The sequence below is a fragment of the Lissotriton vulgaris genome, chromosome 4_1 (assembly GCF_964263255.1).
Source record: "Lissotriton vulgaris chromosome 4_1, aLisVul1.2, whole genome shotgun sequence".
Classification (NCBI taxonomy): Eukaryota; Metazoa; Chordata; class Amphibia; order Caudata; family Salamandridae; genus Lissotriton; species Lissotriton vulgaris.
The window spans coordinates 1,259,614,200-1,259,637,111 of record NC_141691.1 but is presented as its reverse complement, the minus strand read 5'-3'; the positions used below and the strand labels follow the sequence as shown (position 1 = coordinate 1,259,637,111).

Sequence of the window (22,912 nt, the reverse complement as noted above, 5' to 3'; positions counted from 1 at the left end):
TGGGCAGGTCGCTTATTTTATATCCTTCATATGACGCATTTGAGCACTCACCCCTCAAAATGTCTCAGTCTTGAATTTATTATTCACATATTCAATTACATGAACCAAGAGTATAGTTACTACTTTCCTAGGAAGACATGGCCTTTCTGTGACTTGGTAACCTACTAACCGTACAATAGCACATCTCCCAGCAATGCCCCTCCTCACGGGTTTTCCGAAGGACTTTTGCCTCTTGTGAAGCACAAAAGTTAACGCAGCTGCACTGGAAATTCGTAAAGAAACAAGGCTACAAAAAGTCACTGTATGTCCCTGAATGAATAACTTCCTGCTGCAGGATGGCACCCCTCTTTGGCAGTTCAAAGGTCTACCATGAAGCTTTTTCGGACCCCTTAATCTATTGCAAACGATAAAAGCGCCAGTAAAGCACCGCATGCTTTCTGTTTCTGAACCTGTGGCATGGCACGCGTGCGCACCCCTCTAAATCACACAGTGACCCTGTCGCCCAGTGCCTGCACCGCAGGCTGCAGTGACTTGCGCTGGTGCTGCGGCAGGGTCAGGGGTCTTCCTGCCGCCAGCGTCCCTGAGAGCACCCGTTCGGCGATGGACCCCCGCTCCCCCTTACCTGTGTCAACTGTCAAGACACCTCCAGAGGTCAGGGCTGTGGCTCCGAGCGCCAGAATAGAGTCCTCACTACTATCAGGGCAACAGAGCTGGCCCATCCTCCACTGGCCCTGGGCGCCCCAGTCCCACACACCGTGCTTGGGAATTTCACATGTGGATGGTAGGTGTCAGTTCACAAATTAATGATGTGTGTTAGATTTTGTATGTGGAGGGTAGGTGTCATGAACCTAGCATGTGGTGGGAAGGATTCAAGAATTACTTGGAGAGTGCCTGTCAAGAATGACATGGTTGATACTGGTATCCGATTTCATGTCTGAAAAGTGGGTGTCAGAAATCTTACATGTGGAGGGTGGGCATCAACATTGTCACGCGGCCAATGCGTATATGGGCATATGTAATATGTGGAGAGTGGGTGTCTAGAAGCACCTGTGGAAATCAGAAGGTTTATTTCATATGTGAAGGATGGTGTCAAGGATCTCGCATATGTAGAGTTAAGATTCACAAGAATCACATGTGGACTGTTGGTGTCAGGTTTCGTATATGGAGGGTTGGTGTCTGTAATGTTACATGTTGAGAGTTGGTTTCAGCAATCACACTTGGAAGGTGCGTTGGTAAGTGGGTATAAAGAGGCATCTCTGGATGGTGATGTGAGGAATCACATGTGGAGAACTGGTTATACATTTCGTATGTGGAGGGTGGGTGTCTGAAATATCACATCTGAACATTGGGCCTCATTTACGAAGGCCTTGCGCCATTGGTGCGTCACTTTTTCCCATTTTAAAAGTGACGCACCGGTGGCGCCAGACCTTCATAAATAAGGCCCATTGGGTGTTAGGAATCTCCCATGTAGAGGGGTACCTGGGTGCTAGGCGCAAGATGGCCTCCCTCCGGTGAGGCTCTGTTCTGCTAGCAGAGTTAAATATCCGTAAGATATTCTATAATCGATTAAACGTCAATAAAGATTTTGCTGATGAGAGGGGCGATATGAGAGCATACTCGCCGTGCCTGCAGGAGAAACGATTCAGAGCGGGAATACCCAGGTGCGGCTTGCTGAGATGGAGTGGGCCTGGGCTGCGCGATCCGGCCTGCTGCGGACCAGTCTGTGGAGGCCTGTTAGACGCTGGCCATGGGTGGCGCCTTGAGGTACGGTGGTCCCAGGATGCCTGGACTGCTGCAGATCCATACTCCTGGCAGATAGGCAGTACTGGGGGAACTTGGCTGGAGTGACCTGTGGCGGGACGATTGAGGCCTGTGAGTACAGACAAGCACAGCGAGCGGGCCGCGGCTCTTACTTCAGAGCATCGACGCCCTGTGCACAGGTAAATTGAGTCCTGAAGGGAAGGATCACATTTCAAACCGATATGCCCCCTGAACACAGTTCCTTGATAGTAGGGTCCCTCCTGGCTGCAACTTTACAAAGGGAGACAGGAGGGGAGTGGCCAGCTCATGCCGATTTCCTAGGGGAGAAAGTCAGGCTCTACAAACTCAGCTTTTTTCCCACGGCCCTGTCAGGTCTTGTACACATTATTGAGGCCTATTTGCAGCATTTCGAGGCCTATTTGCAGCATTTCGGTTGGGGAAACTAAGACCCTGAGTCCACAGCAAAGACCAAATGAGGCTGTCTTACAGTCTTAGAAGCAGTAGTGTATGCCTATATTGGGAAGGTGTGTGGCCATGGGGAAAACTAATAATAAACAGTCCCAAATCTCCTTTGAGCCTCGCAGGGGCCCTTGGCAGCAGTCGTAGGACTAGACACCGGGCGTCTTTTTGGTGGCGGCCTCCAGGGATGTTTATGTTTATGTTTATGGATTTATAAACCGCATGGCTGCCCGTAGGCTTCTCAGCGCTAGGAGGGTATGACAATGGTGGTCCTGTTCAGTTCGCCAGGTAGGTTGTTAGGGAAAGAGCAGTGTTTTAAGTCTGTTCCTGAAGGCTAATGGGGATGGGGAAGAGATGAAGGTCCTGCTACGGGCAATGTAGGAAAGCCTGGTGTACATAGATGGATACCCTAAATTCACATGTTGAATCTATTACAAAAAAACTCGACAAGCACGAAGACCACCTCACAAAAGCAGAGCACGGAACATGCCAGGCCCCTTCTACAGACCGCAATTCCATCTGCAGACCCCGTTCCCTGTACACCCCAGGTCACGAGCACTTCTAGCCCCCCCACCTACATAATGTTTTCCGCAGACGTCAATCTTCTTGCAGAGCACTCGGTCCATACAGAATCCAGGTTTCTGCAAACCACAGCCCCCCACTGCGACCACACTATGTGAGGAGATTCCCAGCCCAGGCTCCATAGCAGAACCTCCAGCCTGCACACACTTATTATAGACCTCAAGGAGGGCCCATCGCAAGTAATAATGATCTCGACTCGGAGTCGGAGTACCGTATGTCATGTCATACGAGCCACCCACCACGAGCAGTAGTCAAGACACCAGCACAAGGTCTGTGTGGTGAAGTGACTGCTGCGCTGCGACGTAGGAACGAAATGGCCAATCACTACTGCATGGCTTCACATAATAGCCACAGTGATACAGTCATACAAGTGCGGCTGCAGCAGTGCCACCACCCACACGCAGCTCCCAATACTGTTATGCCTGCCCTCAGGCTCAGGCTGCGCGGTGCCTCAGCCAATCCTGGTGCTGCTTGCAGTGCCAGGATTGGCTAAGAGCAGGGTTACTCACTGCCCATTATAAGACCCGGGGGCTGCTGTATGAAGCACCGTTGGTTCCCTCCCTCGCCAGTCGCTCTGCAGAAAGGTAGTAGTATGCGCATGTGCGGGCTGGTCATAAAAATGACCAACCCAAAAAACGGACATGTGCACTATTGCTGCAGCTGCGCTAATAGTGGTGCTGCGCTGAGTCTGTCACTCAAGCTGCCTCAGCCCCACCCCCTTCAGCGCCGTCCCGTCCTCTTGCCTCAAGTCAGGTGTGTCTCGGTAGGGGCGGGTAGGCTATCTATTCATGAGTCTTTGTTTTTTACTTTTAACTTAAGGGCGTTGGTGGCAATTTTATTTTAGCGTGACATTCAGTGGGGCAACACCACAACGCCCCTAATGGATGCACCACTGCTGATTATGAATACTGCGGTCCTGGGACTACCGTACTTGCGGTGGCGGTCCGCCCACCACCACCCTGGCAGGCCAGTCCGCCATATAATGAGTGTGGTGGTGAGACTGCCACAAGACCCCCACCTCTGCTGGGATCAAGGATCCCGCTGCGGTGGCAGTTTGCAAATGGCCTGAATATGCTGGGGGTGCTGATGCCAGCACCGCTGAGCATATTACGACCTGCATATCAACAGTACCTTTCAAGGCGGGTTCAAAGACCGGCAGATATGCAGGTAAAGGGGCCCTAACAGAATCTTGCCCTGGGGGTGTGTGCAGGGGGCACTCTCCCTCTCTGAGAGAAACTTTCCTGTTAACATCCCAAAAAGAGACCCTAGTGAAGTTCAAGAATGTTGTACATTATAAGCTGTCTAAATGGTTAAGCATTTAACATTCTAAATTAGTTATCTGTTCTAGATCTGGTCCTGCTAAACTTTAAACATATTCACACCACTTGACCACCTACTCGACCCTCTATTCATGTCTTACAAAGAAATTCAATGTGGTGATCATATTCCCTTCTCATGGACAGATCAGTCTTGCATCACGTTCAGGATCCTGGTTTTAAATGAGAATACTAACTGTCAACAATTTTGCCTGAGCATCATTGCTGAGGTCCTGAAAGATTAATTATAAAAAAAAAAATCATTTTAATCCAGGTCACCTTCTTGGCAATCTTTATAATTTTATAGGATCTGCACTGGACTAAAATGTACCCAAACCTGCACTAATACTAAATATCAGCTATAAAAAAATCTAAGCCCTGGTTCCCCGAAGATTTGAAAGGACTTAACCTAAAAGTACAGTATGAAGAGAGACACTGGCATAAAGACTACTGTGATATAATCAGTGCACAATTGCATGTAAGGAAAAGACTTGAAACACAGATTGTTCCAAATGAGTTTCCTTAATTCTATTAACCTTGGATAATTACATGTGGTCTACTGTTGCAGGAACTAATCTCCAACACATGTCCTCATTCCCCTTTGTCCATGTTTCTGATTTCGCCATTTCATCTGGTGAGAGTCAGTAGCAGACTGCAGCGCTGCCCCATTGTGTGGCTTCAGCAATAAGATATCCCCCACTTAAATGTCAACCAGTCACAGTTCTTCATTTAGTCGGAGCGAGTTCTTGTGCATCCTCTGAATCTGCATCTTAGTTGACTCATGTGAGCCAGGATCTCACCATCAGATTACCTCATACCTCTGGGCTCCAACGTGCACCTTGAGTTTGGGTGAAGATGCTCAGCTGCAGCATGGTATGGTTAGAAATGTGTGAGATGTTTCACTTAGCCGCCTCCTGATACTGCCATCACCATGGTTCCATTTCTTTTCATAACTTTTGTCTGTGTGTCATCATGTCAGGTGTCTGATTTGAAACCTTGCTTTTTCTTTACTAGCACCAAGTTATCTTCTTTTGGCTCAGAGTCTTCACAATGTACCTCAACATCAGAATATTTGTTCATTTTCTCCCTTCTCACATGATCTTGGGTCCTATTTCTGCCTCTGTCTTCCTGCACTGTTGCACCAGACACTTTCCTGCAGTGGAGACATTTGAAAGCGTGCCAGTTTTGGTCTCTCACTGGTGAGCTGGCATAGATGACCACCTTGAAGAGCATTATGGGACATCTGGTCCAGACCTGGGAACCACACGTGTTCACAAAGTGCCCTCTTGGCTGCCATAATGCCACAATGTCATTTACATTGATGATTTGCTTTCTGAGTAGCTCAGGAAGCACAATTCTGGGGTCTCTTAGCAATATGTCTTGTGTGGTTGTAGTCAGTTCTTCATGTATTTCTGAAAGGCAAAGAGGGTCTTTTCAATCAACTCCCTCAGAAAACACATGTTTCCAAGTGTTGCCATTGTCCATGCTGTGTTCTTCTCTTGACCTTAGCTAGCATAAGATCACTCTTGGCGGACTGCTCCATGGCATGCAGTGGTGTGGACAGTGGTGCTGCTTGGTTTGTTACTAAGTTGAGATATTTCTCGGCTGAAAAAAAGTTTTCCACATGTTAACTATGGATGATGATACGTGTAGTATGAAGGGTTGTAATCCTTATCGGTTTGTTAATGATGCTGTATGAGCCCTCTTGAAGGTGAGTGCTTCATCTTTCTATCCCCCATGGCATCTTGGCTGTGAGGTTTACAAATATTGTCATCAGTGCCTGATTATCAGTCACGAAGTTGAGCTGCTTCCCATATATGAAGATGTGGAAGTGATCATATGCCCATACAACTACCACACTTTCCTTTTCTGCTTGGGAGTAGGACTTCTCAACATCTGATAGGCTATGACTGGCATAGGAGACAATTTGACGTTAGTTCCCGTCTTTCGGTGTTGAGCCAGGATGGCTCCCAGTGCCACTGGGCTGGCATTAACGGTGAGTTCTGTGCATAGAGTTGGATGAAAGTACACCATGTTGTTGGTGCTGCTGATTCTTCTTTTGCTCTCTTGAAATGCATGCTCAAAGGCCTGAGTCCATTGCATGATTAACTCTAAAAGATAATTGCTGACAGTGGTATAGTCCTTTATGTACCTGGCACAATAAATTGCCATTCCTAGGAATTATGGACATCACTGTTGTCTCTGGTAGCCAGTGTGTCATTGTGGGTGTTGAACTTATTTGAAACAGGCTGCATGCTCTTGTTGGAGAAGATGTGTCTGTAGAACTTCAGTTGAGTTTTGTGAATTTCACTTTTGGTTGCATTCAGAGTCATGTTTGCTCTCTGTAGTTTTTGGCACACTTGTTCTGCGGTCTGGTTGTATTCTCTGATGTGGCTCCAAACACTGGTATGACATCACTATAGTTGGGGACATTGACCACTGAGCTTCTGACTCTTCCAATTGCTTCTTCATATAATTCGGCAGCTCGGGACATCCCAAAAGTAAGTCGCTTGTACCGAAATGAACCCAGATGTGCAATTAAGTTTGTGATATACCATGAATCTTCGTGAAGTTCCAACTGATGATGCCCTTTATTGAGATCTGGTTTTGGAGTAGATTTGTGCAGCATTGAGTAGTGTGATCATGTCTCACAGTTGACGCATAGGGTGCCATTTACGTTGGATAGAAGTGTTCAGTACTCATGTTGACACAGAGGCCACCTTCCCTTTTGTATTGCATGTGGGTGACACTACCAGAGGAGTTGAGCCTTGAGACTTTTAAATGATGTCTCTTGCTAGATGTTCTTGTGACAATTTTTTCAATGCCTTTTGAAAAATGAAGTGCAAAAAGAACAATTGATGGACGGAATGCTGAATAATTTCAAACATTTACCCCGAGTACAGAGATCTGGACCTGAATCCATTCTTTTTTGCACACTATGCCATCCTAGTTTGGACCCAACCATTTGCAAATCTGTTTTTACCCTGCTCCCCATCGGAACAGACAGCCCAAATTGCCAGGCAAGGTCCTCCCTGGTCTGAAAACAAGCATCCTGGGACTGGTTTATGGGTTTTACCCCTCATCCGTTAGGTTCACCCCTCATCCAGTGGCATGAAGGGCATGGGACCCACATCCAGGTATACACGCCCCACTTAGGACAACAAATGCAAAAAGACCAACTGATGGACGGAATGCTGAACAATGTAAAACATTCACCCCCCGTACAGCGATCTGTGTCTAAATCCATTGGGTTTTGCTCAACTTGCCATTCCAATCGGGACCCAGCCATCTGCAAATAAGCCTTGACCCTGCTCCCCATGATAACAGTCCAGCACGAACTGCCACACAAGGTCCTCCCTAGACGGGGAACAAGAAACATCGTACGAGTTTCCGTTATCACCCCTCATCAGCCTGGCTATCTTGACATCAGTGGCATGGGAAGCTGGGGACACACATCTGGGCATACACATCCCAAAAATTGCAAAAAGAACAAATGATGGATGGAATGCTGAACAGTGTGAAACATTCACCCCAGTACAGAGATGTGGGCCTAAATCCATTGTTTTTGTGCTCACCATGCCATTCCAGTCGGGACCCAGCCTTATGCAAATCAGCCTTGACTCTGCTCCCCATAAGAACAGTCCAGCATGAACTGCCACACCAGGTCCTCCGTAGATGGGAAACAAGTATCATGGGACCCGTTTCTGGTATCACCCCTCATCAGTCTGGCTATCTCGACTCCAGTGGCATTGGAAGCATGGGACACATGTCTGGGCATACCCATCCCACTTAGCGCGACAAATGCAAAAAAGAACAAATGATGGACGGAATGCTGAACAATGCGAAACATTCACCCCCAGTACAGAGTTCTGGGCCTAAATCCATCGTTTATTTGCTTACTTGCCATTTCAGTCAGGACCCAGCCATATGCAAATCAGTCTTGACCCTGCTCCCCATGGGGACAGTCCAGCCCGAACTGCCAGATCAGATCCTCCCTGGACCAGAAACAAGCATCATGGGACCATCTTCGGGGTATCACCCCTCATCAGTCAGGCTAGCTTGACTCAAATGGCATGGAGAGCGCAGGACCCACATCTGGTTATACCCGTCCCGCTTAGGGCAACAAATGCAAAAAGAACAATTGATGGATGGAATGCTGAACAATGTCAAACATTCACCCACAGCAAAGAGATCTGTGCCTAAATCTGTTGTTTGTTAGCTCACAATGCCTTTCAAGTTTGGACCCAGCCATATGCAAATCAGTCTTGACCACTCATGGGAACAGTCCAGCCCGAACTACCAGGCAATGTCCTCCCTGGACTGGAAAAAAGCATCCTGGGACCTGTTTCAGGGTATCACTCCTCATCAGCCAGGCTAGCTTGACTCCAGTGGCATGGAGAGCACCTGACCCATGTCTGGGCATACCCGCCCCACTTATTGTGACAAATGTAAAAGGAACTATTGATGGACGCAATGCTGAACAATGTCAAACATTTACACCGAGTACAGAGATCTTGGCTTAAACCCATCGTTTTTTTGCTCACAATGCAATTCCAGTTTTGTACATTAAGTCACTTCTCAAATGTTTATATCAACATTCTAGCTCTAACAGTTGAATCGATCTATGCACTTGGCCAATCAATGTTTACTAACAGTGGCCTGTGCTCAAAATGTTAACTTTGGGGATAAGGCCTTCTCGGTTTTAGTAGAAAAACTGTGAATTATATTCCCATCTGTATTCATACTAAATTACCACTCTATTACCAAATTTAGAAAAGCTATAAAAAGCTGGCTATTCTAATATCTCACTTTATTGTTTGCTTGTCTTACCATTATGGTACCTCCTCTCAGCGCCAAGAAGCCCTACATTAGTTGCACTTTATAAATGTAGATAACATAATATTACATGCGTACTTCATTGCTGTGAAATGCACGCATATCAGTCCGTGTCTTCATCTATTCGCCCTGAGAATGACAAATTTTATTTTAAATAACTTGGGATCCATCGGCAGTTATATATTGCATACCTAGGAACATGGTTGGTTTTGCAAGGGATTTTGCAGCACAAGGGAGATCTGCAAATTGAGTTCTTGGAATCTCAGATAATAATGTAAAATAAAGAAAAGTTAATGTCAGTGAAACATTGCAAAAAAGGCATTTACATGTGTGTCTTTAAAAAACTTATCTATATGAATATTTGCTAGAAAGGCTACTTTCTGCTGTTGGAAACTATGATACTTTGTTATAGCTCGCCTGGGTAATTTGAAATTGAGCCCAGCACTGGCACTCCTTTCTGCATCAATAGCAGTTGGTGCAATGCGTACGTATAAAAAAGGAGGTTTGTAGGCACAAAAATTGGTAATCGATATTTATGTCAATGCCACATAATTCGCAGATTTGTCATTTTGCTTTTATGTTATTGAATATTATATCCACTCCAAATAATGTATCAGTATGTCAGTTTGCCAAAAAACATTCCACGAAATTCAATTGCATTCTTAAGGCTTACGCTTAACAGAATAATTGTGTTGCTTACATTTTCGATTTTAAAGTTCATGAATTTGACAGTTGGCCTCTCAGCGTGACATTATAACCAGTGTGCTTTGTAAAAACGTCAAACTTTAAACTTCAAATTAGTCATATTTTTTAGAATTTTCCAAGTTCAAGCCTGAATTTTTTAAATGTATGAACTTGCTCTGTCCTTGTCACAGAATTAAATATCTGCTTGAGAACATTACATTTTGTATGCTGCCGAAAGGCACAAATGAATTGTAGAAAAACACTTCATCCCTCAAATATGAATCGATTCATCCTAATCTGACTAATATAATGTTGTCTGGGCTACCTGAATACCTAGGCAAAGTTACAAATTTGCAAGATAGATTTTACTTGACTAAGCTGCAACTGGGCACAATACATGAATTGGTGGCATTCCCGAAACACGAAAAATTGCAGAAAATTATTTGCAGATGTCCATGTGATGGGAAAACCACTTAGTCTACGATGCACTTTATGCTGTTCTGCAAGTTTTATGAAGATATTAGGCGAACATTTTTACGGGCAATTTTTATTGCAAAGAAACATTTCTTCTATAAGGATGCCATGAATTGTATATGTACCCTCGATAATGAATTTGTGTGCCGGGCTGTTGCAGGGTATATAATCTGGGCTTTAAAAAGAAGGAAATCCCTTGTATACTTGGATAACCTGGTTTATGAAGAAGACTGCAAGGGGATTTTTGGACGATAATATTTTTAAATTCTGAGATAGTAGATGATTTTTATTAATGGAGTTTTAACAATTTATTGAAAGAGTTATTAAACTATGATGTATGGAATTATGTCTCATATTTTGTTGTATGATGTCTTTTATTCCATGTACTTTTATGGATCGACAAAATAAATCTGAATAACGTTATTTTGATTGATTGATCCTAATCTGCCAGGTGACATTTTAATTGTCTGCTTAATTGTGATATTGACAAACGCGTCATGTGCTTGACTGTATTTCATATTTATTTCCAGGCTCAGTACGTGCTAATTTCTCCTGAGGTATGTTATCATATTCAGTGGATACCCCTCTGATATAATATACGTTCTCCATTCTCTGCAGGTATTTTACAGTCTGATTTATTTTTTATTTCAGAACAAATCAAGATTTGGAACTTCTCTTGTTGCTGTAAAATCAAGTCAAAAGGTGGGAAAATAGATTTGTGATACAAATGTAACTTTGGTGCAAAAATTTTGTTTTTTGTAGTACTTTTATTAACAGCTTTGCAAAGATATATTATGTACCCAGTTATAGAAAATGCCCTCTCTGAAGGGCCACCCCAAACTTTTTGCCCTCCTCCTCCTCCATTTCTGACCTACGTTTTGTTGGGTTTAGGGCTCTGGACTCTTTACCACTGCTGACCAGTGCTAAAGTGCATGTGCTCTCTCCTCTATACATGGTATAACTGGTTTACATCTCTTTGACAAATTTGATTCACTTGTGAGTCCCTTGTAAAGTGACATACCTTATACCCAGGGCTTGTACTAGTGGGTTGCTGCTGTTATTGTGCCACCCACAAATGTAGCCTTTCAACCTTGTCTCAGGCCTGCCACTGCAGTGCTTGTATGTGAAGTTGGCAATTAAAACTACCTGCCAAACCTCGAATACCCTTTTTATTAGATCTAAGTCACCACTAAGGTAGGCCCCAGGTAACCCAATGGGCAGGTTGCTATGTAAATAAAAATTAGGGCATGCACTTTTATGTTTTGCATGTCCTAGTAGCGACAAAAAGCTAAATTTGGGGCATATTAGCAAGGGCAGTATGGCCGCTTTAGTGGCACTTTCTGCCGCTCAAGCGGCAATTTGTTTATCGCCTAATTACCAAGCTGTCGCTAACAGCATTTAGCAACAGCTTCCAGGCCATAGCGACCGGTTTGGGGCCCGCTTTGCATGTCAGCGATGTTTATCACTAATGACATGCAAAGTGGGTGTACCCAAACTGGTAGCGACTGAAAGCAGTCGCTAACACAGCTATCGCCTATTAGCAATACCCACAATGCGATAAAAAAAGTGTGCTAACCCCGATTAGCGACAGGATTTTACGCCTGGTGAAAACCTGACTTAGCTATAATAGTCAATGGGAGTTGGATTCTACGGCTAAGTTCCCACCTGCCTATTAGCGAGATTTTCCTTAGCGATAGGATTTTTATTGCTGGAAATCTCACCTTGAGGATGGGATTCGCCGCTATCGCTGCTATCGCTCCTATCGCTGGATTTTTTATCACAGTGGAGATAAACATTGGTAATACTGTGTTCTCTCAGCGTTGAAATCCAGCGATAGGAAGCGATAAAAAAAATCGCGCTAAGCGCGGTGTGCGATAATTATCGCAAGTTGTTGCTAATATGCCCCTGTGTTTTTCACTACTGTGAGGCCTACCCTTTCATAGGTTAGCATTGAAAATACCTCATACCTGTTTAGGTGATAATTCCTGATCCCAGAGGAGTAGCTTTTCATGTTTTATATCTTTGGATTGGTAATGATAAATCCTCCTTACTGGTGAAGTTGGATTTAACCTTACTGTTTTAGAAATGCCACTTTTAGAAAGTGGACATTTCTCTGCACGCATTGCTGTATGTGCCTGACAGCCTGTCTTCAATACACATCTGGACTGGGATGGGTGACAGCCACATTTGTGCATTCCCTCTAGACATCCACAATACAGGACACTCAACTGCATCTGGATTCTGATGGATCTTCCTGGGCACGGTGGACTGAGAGGGGCAGGCTCTTATACTTCAATAGGAAATATCCTGTCCCCACACAAAGGGCTGATTACCCCAACCAATAGGCTGGCAGACAGGACTGGGTTGAAAGGGATCCTTGTGCACTTCAGGGGGCATCTTTGAAGTCACCACCTACCTCAAAGGCACTTTGGTTAGAAGTATTGGGGCTCTGACCACTTCAAGTTTGACACTTTTTGGACCTGAACCCAGACATGGCTGGCTCTACATTTGCACATTGCCAGAAGGAACTGCTGTACTGCCAGGAGGGACTGCTACTCTGTTAACTGCTCTGCAGTGTTAGCCTGCTGATTGCTGTGCTGCAGGAAAGACTGTTGGACTGCTGATTGCTGTGCTGCAGGAGGGACTGCTCCTTTGCTGCCTGCCTTGTGTTGTTGACCTGCTGCGTGTTGCCTTGCCCCCTATTCTAAGAAGTTTCAGTGCCATAAAAGATTTCTCTTGCACCGATGGGGCTGCCGTGTCTGCCCTTTCTGTGAGATTATCATGTGCACTGCTGTTTTGGTTCACCAGATGCACCCACCTCCACGGTGCACCACTTGGGCAGACATGTCTGACGTTTCCATGAGATCATCGGGTGCACAGCAGTTCTCTTTCAACCCACACACCCGCCTTCACAGTGCACTGATTGGTTTTGCCATACCTGCCCCCTTGGCATGAGATCGCTGTACCAGGTTAACTCCCTTTCAGTCAAATCACCTGCAGGATGTCAGTTCAGTTCAATATTTCTCACCAATTAAGCCAAAAGGAGTAGAACATGCCGGAAGTCGGGTCCCGGTGAAGAGAGACTGCCGCACCTGCCCCTTTTCTTTGTACATGGAAGGTACTGTGCATCGCTTAGAACCTCAAGTCCACGGGAGGCACTCTATGCAGCCTCACTGGGTTTTGGACTTACCCAGGAAATACCGGTCTCCAGGCTCAGGTCGAAATCTTGTACATCATGGACTGTGAAAGCACTATTTAATTGCCAATCCACTGTGCAGAGTATTGCCAAGTCCTAGTGTGATCGTATATCTAGTAATAGAAGCACAGGGGCTTGTCTAATACTGTGATTATTTACTATTCTTTCAAACCTGCATAGCTTAAAAGTATAGATGTGATTTTTTATTGTTAATATCTTGGTTGTCCCAGGATAAAATGTGCTATCTCTAAAGGAGCATATCTTGAAAAGTACATATTATATTTTTGTTATTTTGGCCTTAATGTCTTTATAAAATACTAAGCTATTTTTATAAACCTGTGTGGTGTATACTTTGTGTTACTGTGTGTTTGTGTTGCACAAATACTTCACATGCAGCCTTGTTTGATAAGCCTGCCTGCTCTACACCAAGCTACCAGAGGGTGAGAACAGGCTATCTCAGTTGCGTATCTAGCTTACGCTGACAAGAGTGGTGGGCAAGAGTAGTGGGTGTATACCTTGGCCTATCAGAAACCCGATTTCTAACACCCATTATAAAACATTGGATTACAAGTTTTTCTTGCAGTTTCATATGGAGCAAACGTGACTTGAAGATACTTGATTGAACTAATTACAAGAGAAGTGCACTACCTGGCATGGGGACATTATGTGATTTGCCCAGAATCACAGGATGCTGAACCAGTGCCAGGATTTAAATCTGGATCCCCATTGACAAGGTCAGCAGCTGCTAGATCACATCTCTCCCCTTCTGTGAATGGTCCTCAGCAGTAAGGATATGATCCGGGAGAATATTTTCCTCTAATACATTTATGTGACTTATAACCCATTTGAAAAAGTCTGGGATGGGGTACTAAGAAATTCCATATGCACTCACCATATTCTGGGATGTAACAAGTATTGGCAAAGCCAATATGTCTGGCTTTTATTGCGGATACAGAGTAAATATTCTAAAACATTCCCAGGTGTGGAAAAAGCATGCTCTCTGCATATAATGCAGAATTTAATGCTTGAGGATTCAGTAAACTTTTTGATGTTAAATAGTTCTTTGTGCATTTAAATGCAAGTATCCGATTGGTGGGGAATGATATACCAAACTATGCACTAGAATATGGGGAGACAGTAATACTTCTCCGGGTGGAGCCAAAGCCCAGTCCATGTATATTTTAAAGAATTAGTAACAGTAGATCTTGTACATAGGTACAATCGCAAGCCAGGCCTAAAAATGCAGCAGTGCGTTTGGTGTCTATTGTTATTGTTGACACACCATTTACCTCCAAATCTTAAATGGACTTTCTGTATTGAGATGTAAAATTTAACAGTGGAAATCACCCTGTCCTAGAAAAGGTACTATTATTCCTTATTGACTAGCCTTCTTATCATTGGTTGATTGCCTGCCTATATATTGTATACAATCAGCTCTTACTTTTAGTTAAATATCAACCTACAAAAATGTCAAATGTGACCAAATGCTGTTGCAGCCTGTTAGACCTATTAGCCTTTGGGTGGTCTTTCCCAAACTTTCTGCCTTCACCCCTCTTATTTTCGATGAATTCTCTTTTTGTTGGTCTCGGGACTCTATTCACTTTACCACTGCTGACCAGTGCTAAAGGGCTTGTCCTCACTCCCTAAACATGGTGAAATTGTCTTACACCTGATTGGCATATTTAGTTTACTTATAAGTCCCAAGTAAAGTGCCATTCCATATACCCAGTGCTGGTAAGTTAAATGGTACTATTGAGCCTGAAGCCCTTATTGTGCCACCCACTTAAGCTGTGCCTTAAAATATGCCCCAAGCCTGCCATTGCAGCCTGTTAGCAGTTTTAAACTGACAATTCAACTTGGAAAATAACCCCTTTGCCAAGACTAAAACTCCCTTTTAAATGCATATGTCACTCCTACAGTAGGTGCGAAACAACCCATAGGGCAGGGTACATTGTAATTAAGGAGTTGGGCATTGCCTTTTCAGTTTAACATGTCCTGATAGTGAAACACTTCTTAATTCAGTTGTCACTACTGTGAGGCCTACTTCTCCCATAGAAAACCCTTGGGTTACCTTATTAAATTTAATAAGTGCTAATTTCTGTTTGAAAACAGGTAGGAAAGTCATGTTTTGTGTCTGCGAAATTGTAATTTAAAATCCTCTTTCATGTTGAAGTCAGATATCAATTCACATTTTAGAAAATGCAACTTTAAGATGTTTGCATTTTCCTATCCTAACTATTTGGTGCCAGCAGACTGTTCCTCGGTCACATGACAGGGTGTAGTTGGCTTTTGTATATTCCTCACTGACAGCTACACAATAGAGGAATTGGGTGTGCCTGAATAGGCCATCCAAGGCAGGATGAGGGTACAGAGCTGGTGACAGCCTTGCTTGCAAGTCAATAGGGTATGCCTTACCTTCACACAAAAAACTTCACACTAACCTTTTGTGCCTCAGACTGGCTGAGACCGGGGCACCCTCCATTCTTTCAAAACTACTTCTATATTTCTTGCCCATCTACTTGGTGTATAGTTTTTTCAATCTAAAGAGTTTAAGTTTCATCTCACTTCTCTGTTTTCTTATTTCAATCTTTTTTGCTTAATTTCCATAACTGCGGTACAAAAGGGGGTGGTGATGGATGGAGCATCTGAATCAATCAAACACTCACACCCAGTCAAAAGATCAAGGTTTAATCCATCACCGTTCTTTAGCCCACTCTGCCACCCCAGTTCAGACATGGCTATATGCAAATCAGTCTGACCCTGTGCCTCATGGGAACAGTCCATCCCGAACTGCCAAGCCATGTCTTCCCTGGACCGGAAACAAGCTTCCGAGGACCGGTTTCTGGCATTCCAACTGTCTTCAGCCCGGCTTGCTTGAATCCAGTGGCAAAGTGAGCAAGGGACTCACGTCTGAGCATACCCTGCCACACTTATGGCGGCCAAAAGCGGTACAAAAGGGGGTGGTCATTGATCCTAGATATCTTTAGCAATATCCCTAGAGTTTTGATTACTCTCAATAACTTGCAATGTAGTGATTCTTATTGACATGGGTCCAGTTGAAAGTACTGCATCAGCCACTACAATCCAATGGCAAAAGAATCAATTGACTCGCCTTTTCTTGGTTCAGCACAATTAAAAGGTATTTAACAAAGTCCACATTCTACCTCGGAAGGAAATTGGCATTCAGTGTTGCTTTAAAATGTTGTAGTTCCTGGCAGTGGCTAATCTAGACGGCCACCCTCTTGAGTAGTCAGCCAGACCACCAACACAAAGAAAGACCACTGTGCCCGTTAGTTTGACAAGGCTTGGTCTTTCCTATTTAGAGGCAATGTTCTTTTCAAAGACTTTGCTATGGCTTCTGTAGTTTGGGCAACCTTTCTAAGAAGGCCACAGAATCTGCTAATCTGATAACATTATACATAGTCTCAAATTGAGGTGGCTGACCGTATGTACCCAGCTGTATCACATATTGCCAGCTGTGCCAAATACTCTGTGTCACGACTGCTTCTTTCCTACATTGTTGAAAGGACTGGTAAATGGTATTTTACATCCATGGGAATTAAAGCTAGTGGACTGGGGATGGTACTAAGCTAATGAAGCATTACCGAAACTGGTCAAGGGATGGTGTATGTTAAACTGATGAATTATGGGTTCCGAACTGAGGATGATGTGTTACTTACTGGAGCTTTGTGGCTACTGCCCATGGGAACAATGTTTTGCATAATGTGGAATAAAGAGTATTGGACTAGGAAGAATGCTTTCTTTACCAAAGCATTGAGGATACTGTCCTGGGGAATGGTGATTTGCAAACTGGGTAAACACAGGCAATGCCCTGAGGATTGTGGTTCATAGGGTGGGCATTATGGTGCTTTTCTGTGGATGGTGTTTTAGCTACATGGGTGTTATGGGTACTGGCTGGGACATGATACTTTACAAACTTACACTCGTGAATCTAACTCAGGTAGTTAAGAACCTATTGACTAAAAGTAGAAAATGTACACTCAGATATTTGATTTTACATCGGACTGTAGATTTCCAACTTTTTGGAATTCACAAATTCTTCAAGGAATCCAAATTGATAGGTGCATTTTTTTCAAACATCTTACACGAGGTAACCATGTACAAATACCCTCCTGGTTCTGCATTTTACTAACCCCGAGCAAAGCAGGCGGAGCTGCTCTATGCGAAGCTCTATCCAAAACTCTGTGGCGCTCCGCTCCACCTCTCCCACCCCCCGCAATAAACATTTTTAAAATAACATTTAAAGTAAAATAAAAGCGCACTTACCTTGCTACAGCGTCCCGGCCTGCCCTCCTCCTCGCCTTAATCCCGAACGTCATTGTAGGACTGCGCATGCGCGCACATGGGCAGCCCTACCATGATGCACGTCTGACTTAGGGGATTATGGCAAAGAGACGGAGGGCAGCCCGGTTTGCCACGATAAGATAAGCTCGCTTTTATTTTACTTTAATTGTAAATTTTATTTAAAAGTATTTATTGCGGGGGTGGGAGGCAGGAGTGTTCAGGGCTGAACTCCACTCCGCTGCGGAGTCGGAAGTTTTGCAGGAACTTCGCGTTCTCCGCAGAACGCAGAGTATGCAAAATTCCGCAAACTCTGCCAGCGGAGTGGAGTTTGTGCCCAGAGTAACATTTTCGCTTACTAATATACATACTTGTTTGTGGACTTTCACAAACTTCCAAGGCTAATCACGCCTATGAAGTCCAGCATTTGAGTGGAACTTGAAGGTGCAGAAATCTCCTTCCTAGAATCCCTGTTCTGGGCAGGTGTATCTGAGGTGAAGTTAGCTTTAGACTTAAGTTTACAGTCAAATTTACTTTTGTGAATATGTTCCTTTATACAAAAGCTATTCTAGATTGGTCATTGCTCTTACCATACTTTGCTATTAGTTTTCCTTCAAAACTTCCTGTAAAACATCAAACTGAATATATAAATAATTTTCAAATTTACAAGGAAACAGCAACAAATATATAAAGGAAGTGGAATGACTAGATAAACATGCAGTGCAGTGTCCCATGGATCACAGGATCAGAGGAGTTTCCTATACCGGTGAGCAGAATTCAGGCAGGCAGTATTCTATATCATGAATGTAATATTTTTAACATAGTACATCTGTCTTCCGTCCTCATGACAGCAGTACAGGAGATTTATGAACATAGCCACAGTAGCACACACTAATCAAGTACCAAGGGATGGTGTCTTCGCCACATATAGCATAAAACAGTAATATTTTCTAATGTATAGGCTACTTAAACAACTACTACATGGAGGTATGCATTATAATAAACTTAAAGTATACTATTATTTACCAATGTGATCAGTTGAACCATATATTGAAGCACAGACTGCTCGAATTTGATTCTCGTGTTTGCATTGCTCAGAATGCTTGTTGTTTATCATCTCACATTGCTCTGTCATTGGCTGACTTTACTAACATATCACTGGCTGGCTTGTTGAATTAATACCAATGGCAATCATATAACTCAGATCAGTATTTCCAGATTCTGGAAATAATCTCTAATTTCCCGGTTCATCCCCTCATTTTCCTGAGTTTTCATGAATACCTGCTTTTGCTTCTTTGTGAAGGTAATAACTAGGCATTTTCACATCTTGAAGGAGCAGCACTCAGTTATTATACTACTGAACATTATCATGTGGCAAACCTGATTTTCAGATCTGGCAGTCAACCCTTTTCAGTAGTGCTTCATGAATATAAGGGAGGGGTGGGGGGTGAGGTCTAATCCAGAAAAGTGAAAGCTAAGTATTGTCACTGGTTAGGTCTCGAATAGAGCAGCGCATGAGCTGCCTCTACAAGGCATCAAGTAATCAGTATTACTACGGAAACTCCACCCATTGCATTTTTAAAAAAATATTTTTATTATTCATCATCAGAAAAAACAAAGTATAAACAATTAATTACTTTGACATATATATCTAATACAACAGAAATAATTCCATTAAAGCTTAGTCACTTGAAGTAACAACCGAGATGCAAAACATCATTTGAATACAGTTTCCAAGAAAGAAGAGTTGAAAGATCTGAGCAATTTTAACACTGCAAATTTTAATCCTATCAACATGAGCATGAGTCTATCCTCTTTTTAATACCCGTCTAATTTAAGTTTCCATTTTTCAACCGGGGCCCATATCCGTTTCCCAAGCTGTTTTGTATTCAAGCCTTTTTTTCATATAAAGCTTTCTCTAGAGTATAGATAGCTAATAATTTTGATAGCCATTGTTGAAACGAAGGAGGATTAGAGTCTTTCCATAACGTTGCAATACAAAGCCGGCTCAGCGTCATTGCAATAAACAAAAATTCTTGATGGGGTACATCCTGCCCCTCCTTTGCCAACCCCCAGGACCATAATTAGTCAATTTAATAAAAATCTCCAATTCCTCTTTAAAGAATTCTTCCATAGCGTGTTTAAAGGGATCTAGTTTAGGACAAGCCGCAAACATGTGTATCGTGTCTGCCTCCATACTCTGGCTTAACGTGAGGCTAGTAGATCACTAGCTCCTTCCCTTTGGGCACACATTCATGTCTCCTTGCTAGAAAGAGAGTTCCACACTGGTTTTGTGGGTTTGATCTTTCACATATTATTTATTCATATGTTCATTCATCATAGTTTTCATTCATTGGTAATTCCTTCTTGTAAACATATTCAACCTCAGGCAATGTCTTATTAGCAGATCCAATGCATTTCGGGCATTATAGGATGCCCTTCATCAGGGAACAGACACTAAAAGAATTTACATAAACACCGTATTAATAAACTAGTTATGTGTCTTATATATCATAATTTACGAGTGGTTTATAGACTGTGAAGTTGGGGAGTGTAAACGTTAATGTGACACCTTATATAGCCCATGGGCCAGTGAATTTCAAAGGGAAAACATGAGTGATATCAAAAAACGCCATGTCACTTACAAGCCTATCGTCACTTTCTGCCTGATGGTATTAAGCGCTGGGTGAAAGCTAAAACAAATGAAGAGAGCCGCTGGGTTAATATTAACAATCTACTACTCCTGAATCTGAACGCTGGGAGGTTGGTTGAGTTAACTGACCTTAAAGCTGAAGGTGAAGTTTACATCCGTTGGCTTCTTACGAACGCCGGCATACAGCAAGAACGCCCGTAGCCGCGTTTAAAATTTTGAGTGAAGTTGCGGTCACGTGATCAACAGTCTGAAAGACAGACTTTGAGATGTGATTTCCAGGTGATAGTGAGAACCTGGTGCGTAAAAACGCATAGGTTATGTGTAGCGTCTCTCAGTATATGTTGGAGATTGTTGTAAGTGCAAAAGGAAAATTTAACATGAAAATTAACGTGAAAATAAAAATGGCCTGCAATATAAAGATTCAAACTCATGTGTTGAGTGTACGTTTGGTCGGCAGGATACGTCTGAGCTAAAGGGCTACTAGGTAACAGTGGGGACACATTGTGTTTATGGTCACGTTGTGGTGACGAGATCCAAAAGAATACGTGCTAAAATCTAAAGGAACAGTAGTAGAGAATAAAGTTAATCTGTATGAACAGGTCACAGTTACTACATTATAGTCCATTGAGCATTCCTTATAGGTAACATGACATTTCAATTCTATCATTTAAGCCAAAAGGCTTCTGGGTGGAGAGTCTCTGTATCCAGAAGTTTTCTCTTCTGAGTAAATGTTTCGTATTGTCCCTTCCTTCTGTTTTACACACAGTTTCCAGGATGATGAATTTAAGTTGAGAGATATTATGAAGTTCTTCCACAAAGTGGGCTGACAGAGATGATTTCATGTTCTTTAGGCGGATGTTCGATTTGTGTTCTGTTAATCTCACCTTCATGCGTCGTTCCGTTTTACCCACGTATAGTTTTCCACATGGACATTTTATTGCATATATTAGATTACTCGAATTGCATGTGGCGTTCACTTTAAGTTTGATTTCCTGTCCCTTCATGGGGTGGTTGATCTTATTCCCCTTGATTACACTATTGCAGTTTCCACAATTTAAACATGGTTTGGTTCCTGAATATTTGGTTTTTGCCATGGGTTTATTTTGTAGGATTTCACCCAGGTTGCGCGCTCTGGTGAATGCAAATATGGGTGGAAGGTTGAAAATCTGCTTAAAATCCGGTTCCAGGTTCAAGAGTCCCCAATGTTTCAGAATCGTTTTTTTGAATTTCCCACTTGAGGTGGAGAATTTTGAGACTACTACAGCACGGGTCTCATCTTTCTTAACTGTTGGTGATAATAGTTTTATCCTTGTTATGTTTGCGATCCTTTCTTTAGATTCTTCAATTGTAGATTGAGGGTACCCTCTGTTGAGGAATTTTTTTGCTGTTTCGTTGATCCTCTGGTCCATTATGTTTGGGTCTGAGATAATTCTTTTCACACGTGCCATCTGTGGAAACGGTAGGTTCCTTTTAAGGTTAGGTTCATGGAAGCTAGAGAAGTGTAGCATGTTGTTTCTATCAGTGGTTTTTACGAACAGGTCTGTAGTGAATCCTTCCGGGGTTAAGGAGACTTTGACGTCTAGAAAGTTGACTGAAGTTTCAGATATCTCCCAAGTTAATTGTATACGTTCATCTACTTGGTTGAATTTTGTGAAAGCCATTTGTAGCTCCTCCATAGAATTTTTCCAGATGATGAATATGTCATCAATGTATCTGATGATGAGTTTCAGGTTGTCTGTCCATTCTCTCTTGGCAAAGATGTGCATGTTCTCATACCATTGCATAAAGATATTGGCGTATACCGGCGCCGCCGAGTTGCCCATGGCCATTCCAGTTAGCTGTTGGTACCATTTGTCTTGATATTTGAAGTAGCTTTGATAAAGCGTGAAGAGCATAAGCTCCATCAACAATGTTTGAAAACGTGAATCCAGTTCTGTGTTGAGCAATGCCTCCTCAATAGCTTCTATACCCAATGCGTGGGGTATGCTGGTGTATAATGAGCGGACGTCCGCTGTACATAGTATAAGTTGTTCTTGTGGTTCAAACGTTACCACCTGTAGTTTGAGAAGGAATTGTGTGGTGTCCTTAATATATGTTCTCATAGCTTGCACTGTCGGTTGTAGGTACTTATCCAGAAGTTGTCCAATCGGCTCGTGGAGGCTACCACAAGTCGAGACAATTGGTCTCATAGGGGGGTCCATGATATTTTTATGTATTTTGGGTACCATTCGCAAAGTAGGGCTCCTCGGGTAGGGCTTAATTAGAAAGTTCTTTGTTCTATCTGTAATGATGCCCTGTTCATTGGCCTTTACAACAATATTGAGTAGGTTCTTCATGAATTCTGATGTGGGGTTATTATCAAACATTTGTCAGTGTTGCCTCCATACTCTGACATCTTGGGCAGAGGATCCCACTCGTTCCCCCCCAGCGGTCTATTCTATGCGGTGTATAATATAGTTCATATAAAGTCTTGTAGTATTGTGCCTGCAGATTTGCAACCTTTAAATAGTGTTTCCTAACCTAAGCGATTTTTCACCCTCATTCCCGACTAGATTTAATTTAGTTCTCCATTTATCAAATACCTTTCCTCTATCATCCTCGTTATACAGGCATAATGCACCATAAAGTTGAGGGCTTGAACATCCCTCC

At 43.1% G+C, this 22,912-nt stretch overlaps 1 protein-coding gene across 2 annotated transcripts in view; it reads left to right on the top strand.

Annotated features, from left to right (window-relative positions):
• Nucleotides 1-22,912, top strand: part of GPLD1 (glycosylphosphatidylinositol specific phospholipase D1) — a 655,729-nt gene that overhangs the window by 605,189 nt on the left and 27,628 nt on the right. For both annotated transcript variants that reach the window (XM_086965460.1, XM_086965459.1), the window contains 2 exons: nt 10,643-10,669; nt 10,764-10,814. In XM_086965460.1, coding sequence (XP_086821586.1) covers nt 10,643-10,669; nt 10,764-10,814 — 78 coding nt within the window. The remainder of the gene's footprint in view (nt 1-10,642; nt 10,670-10,763; nt 10,815-22,912) is intronic.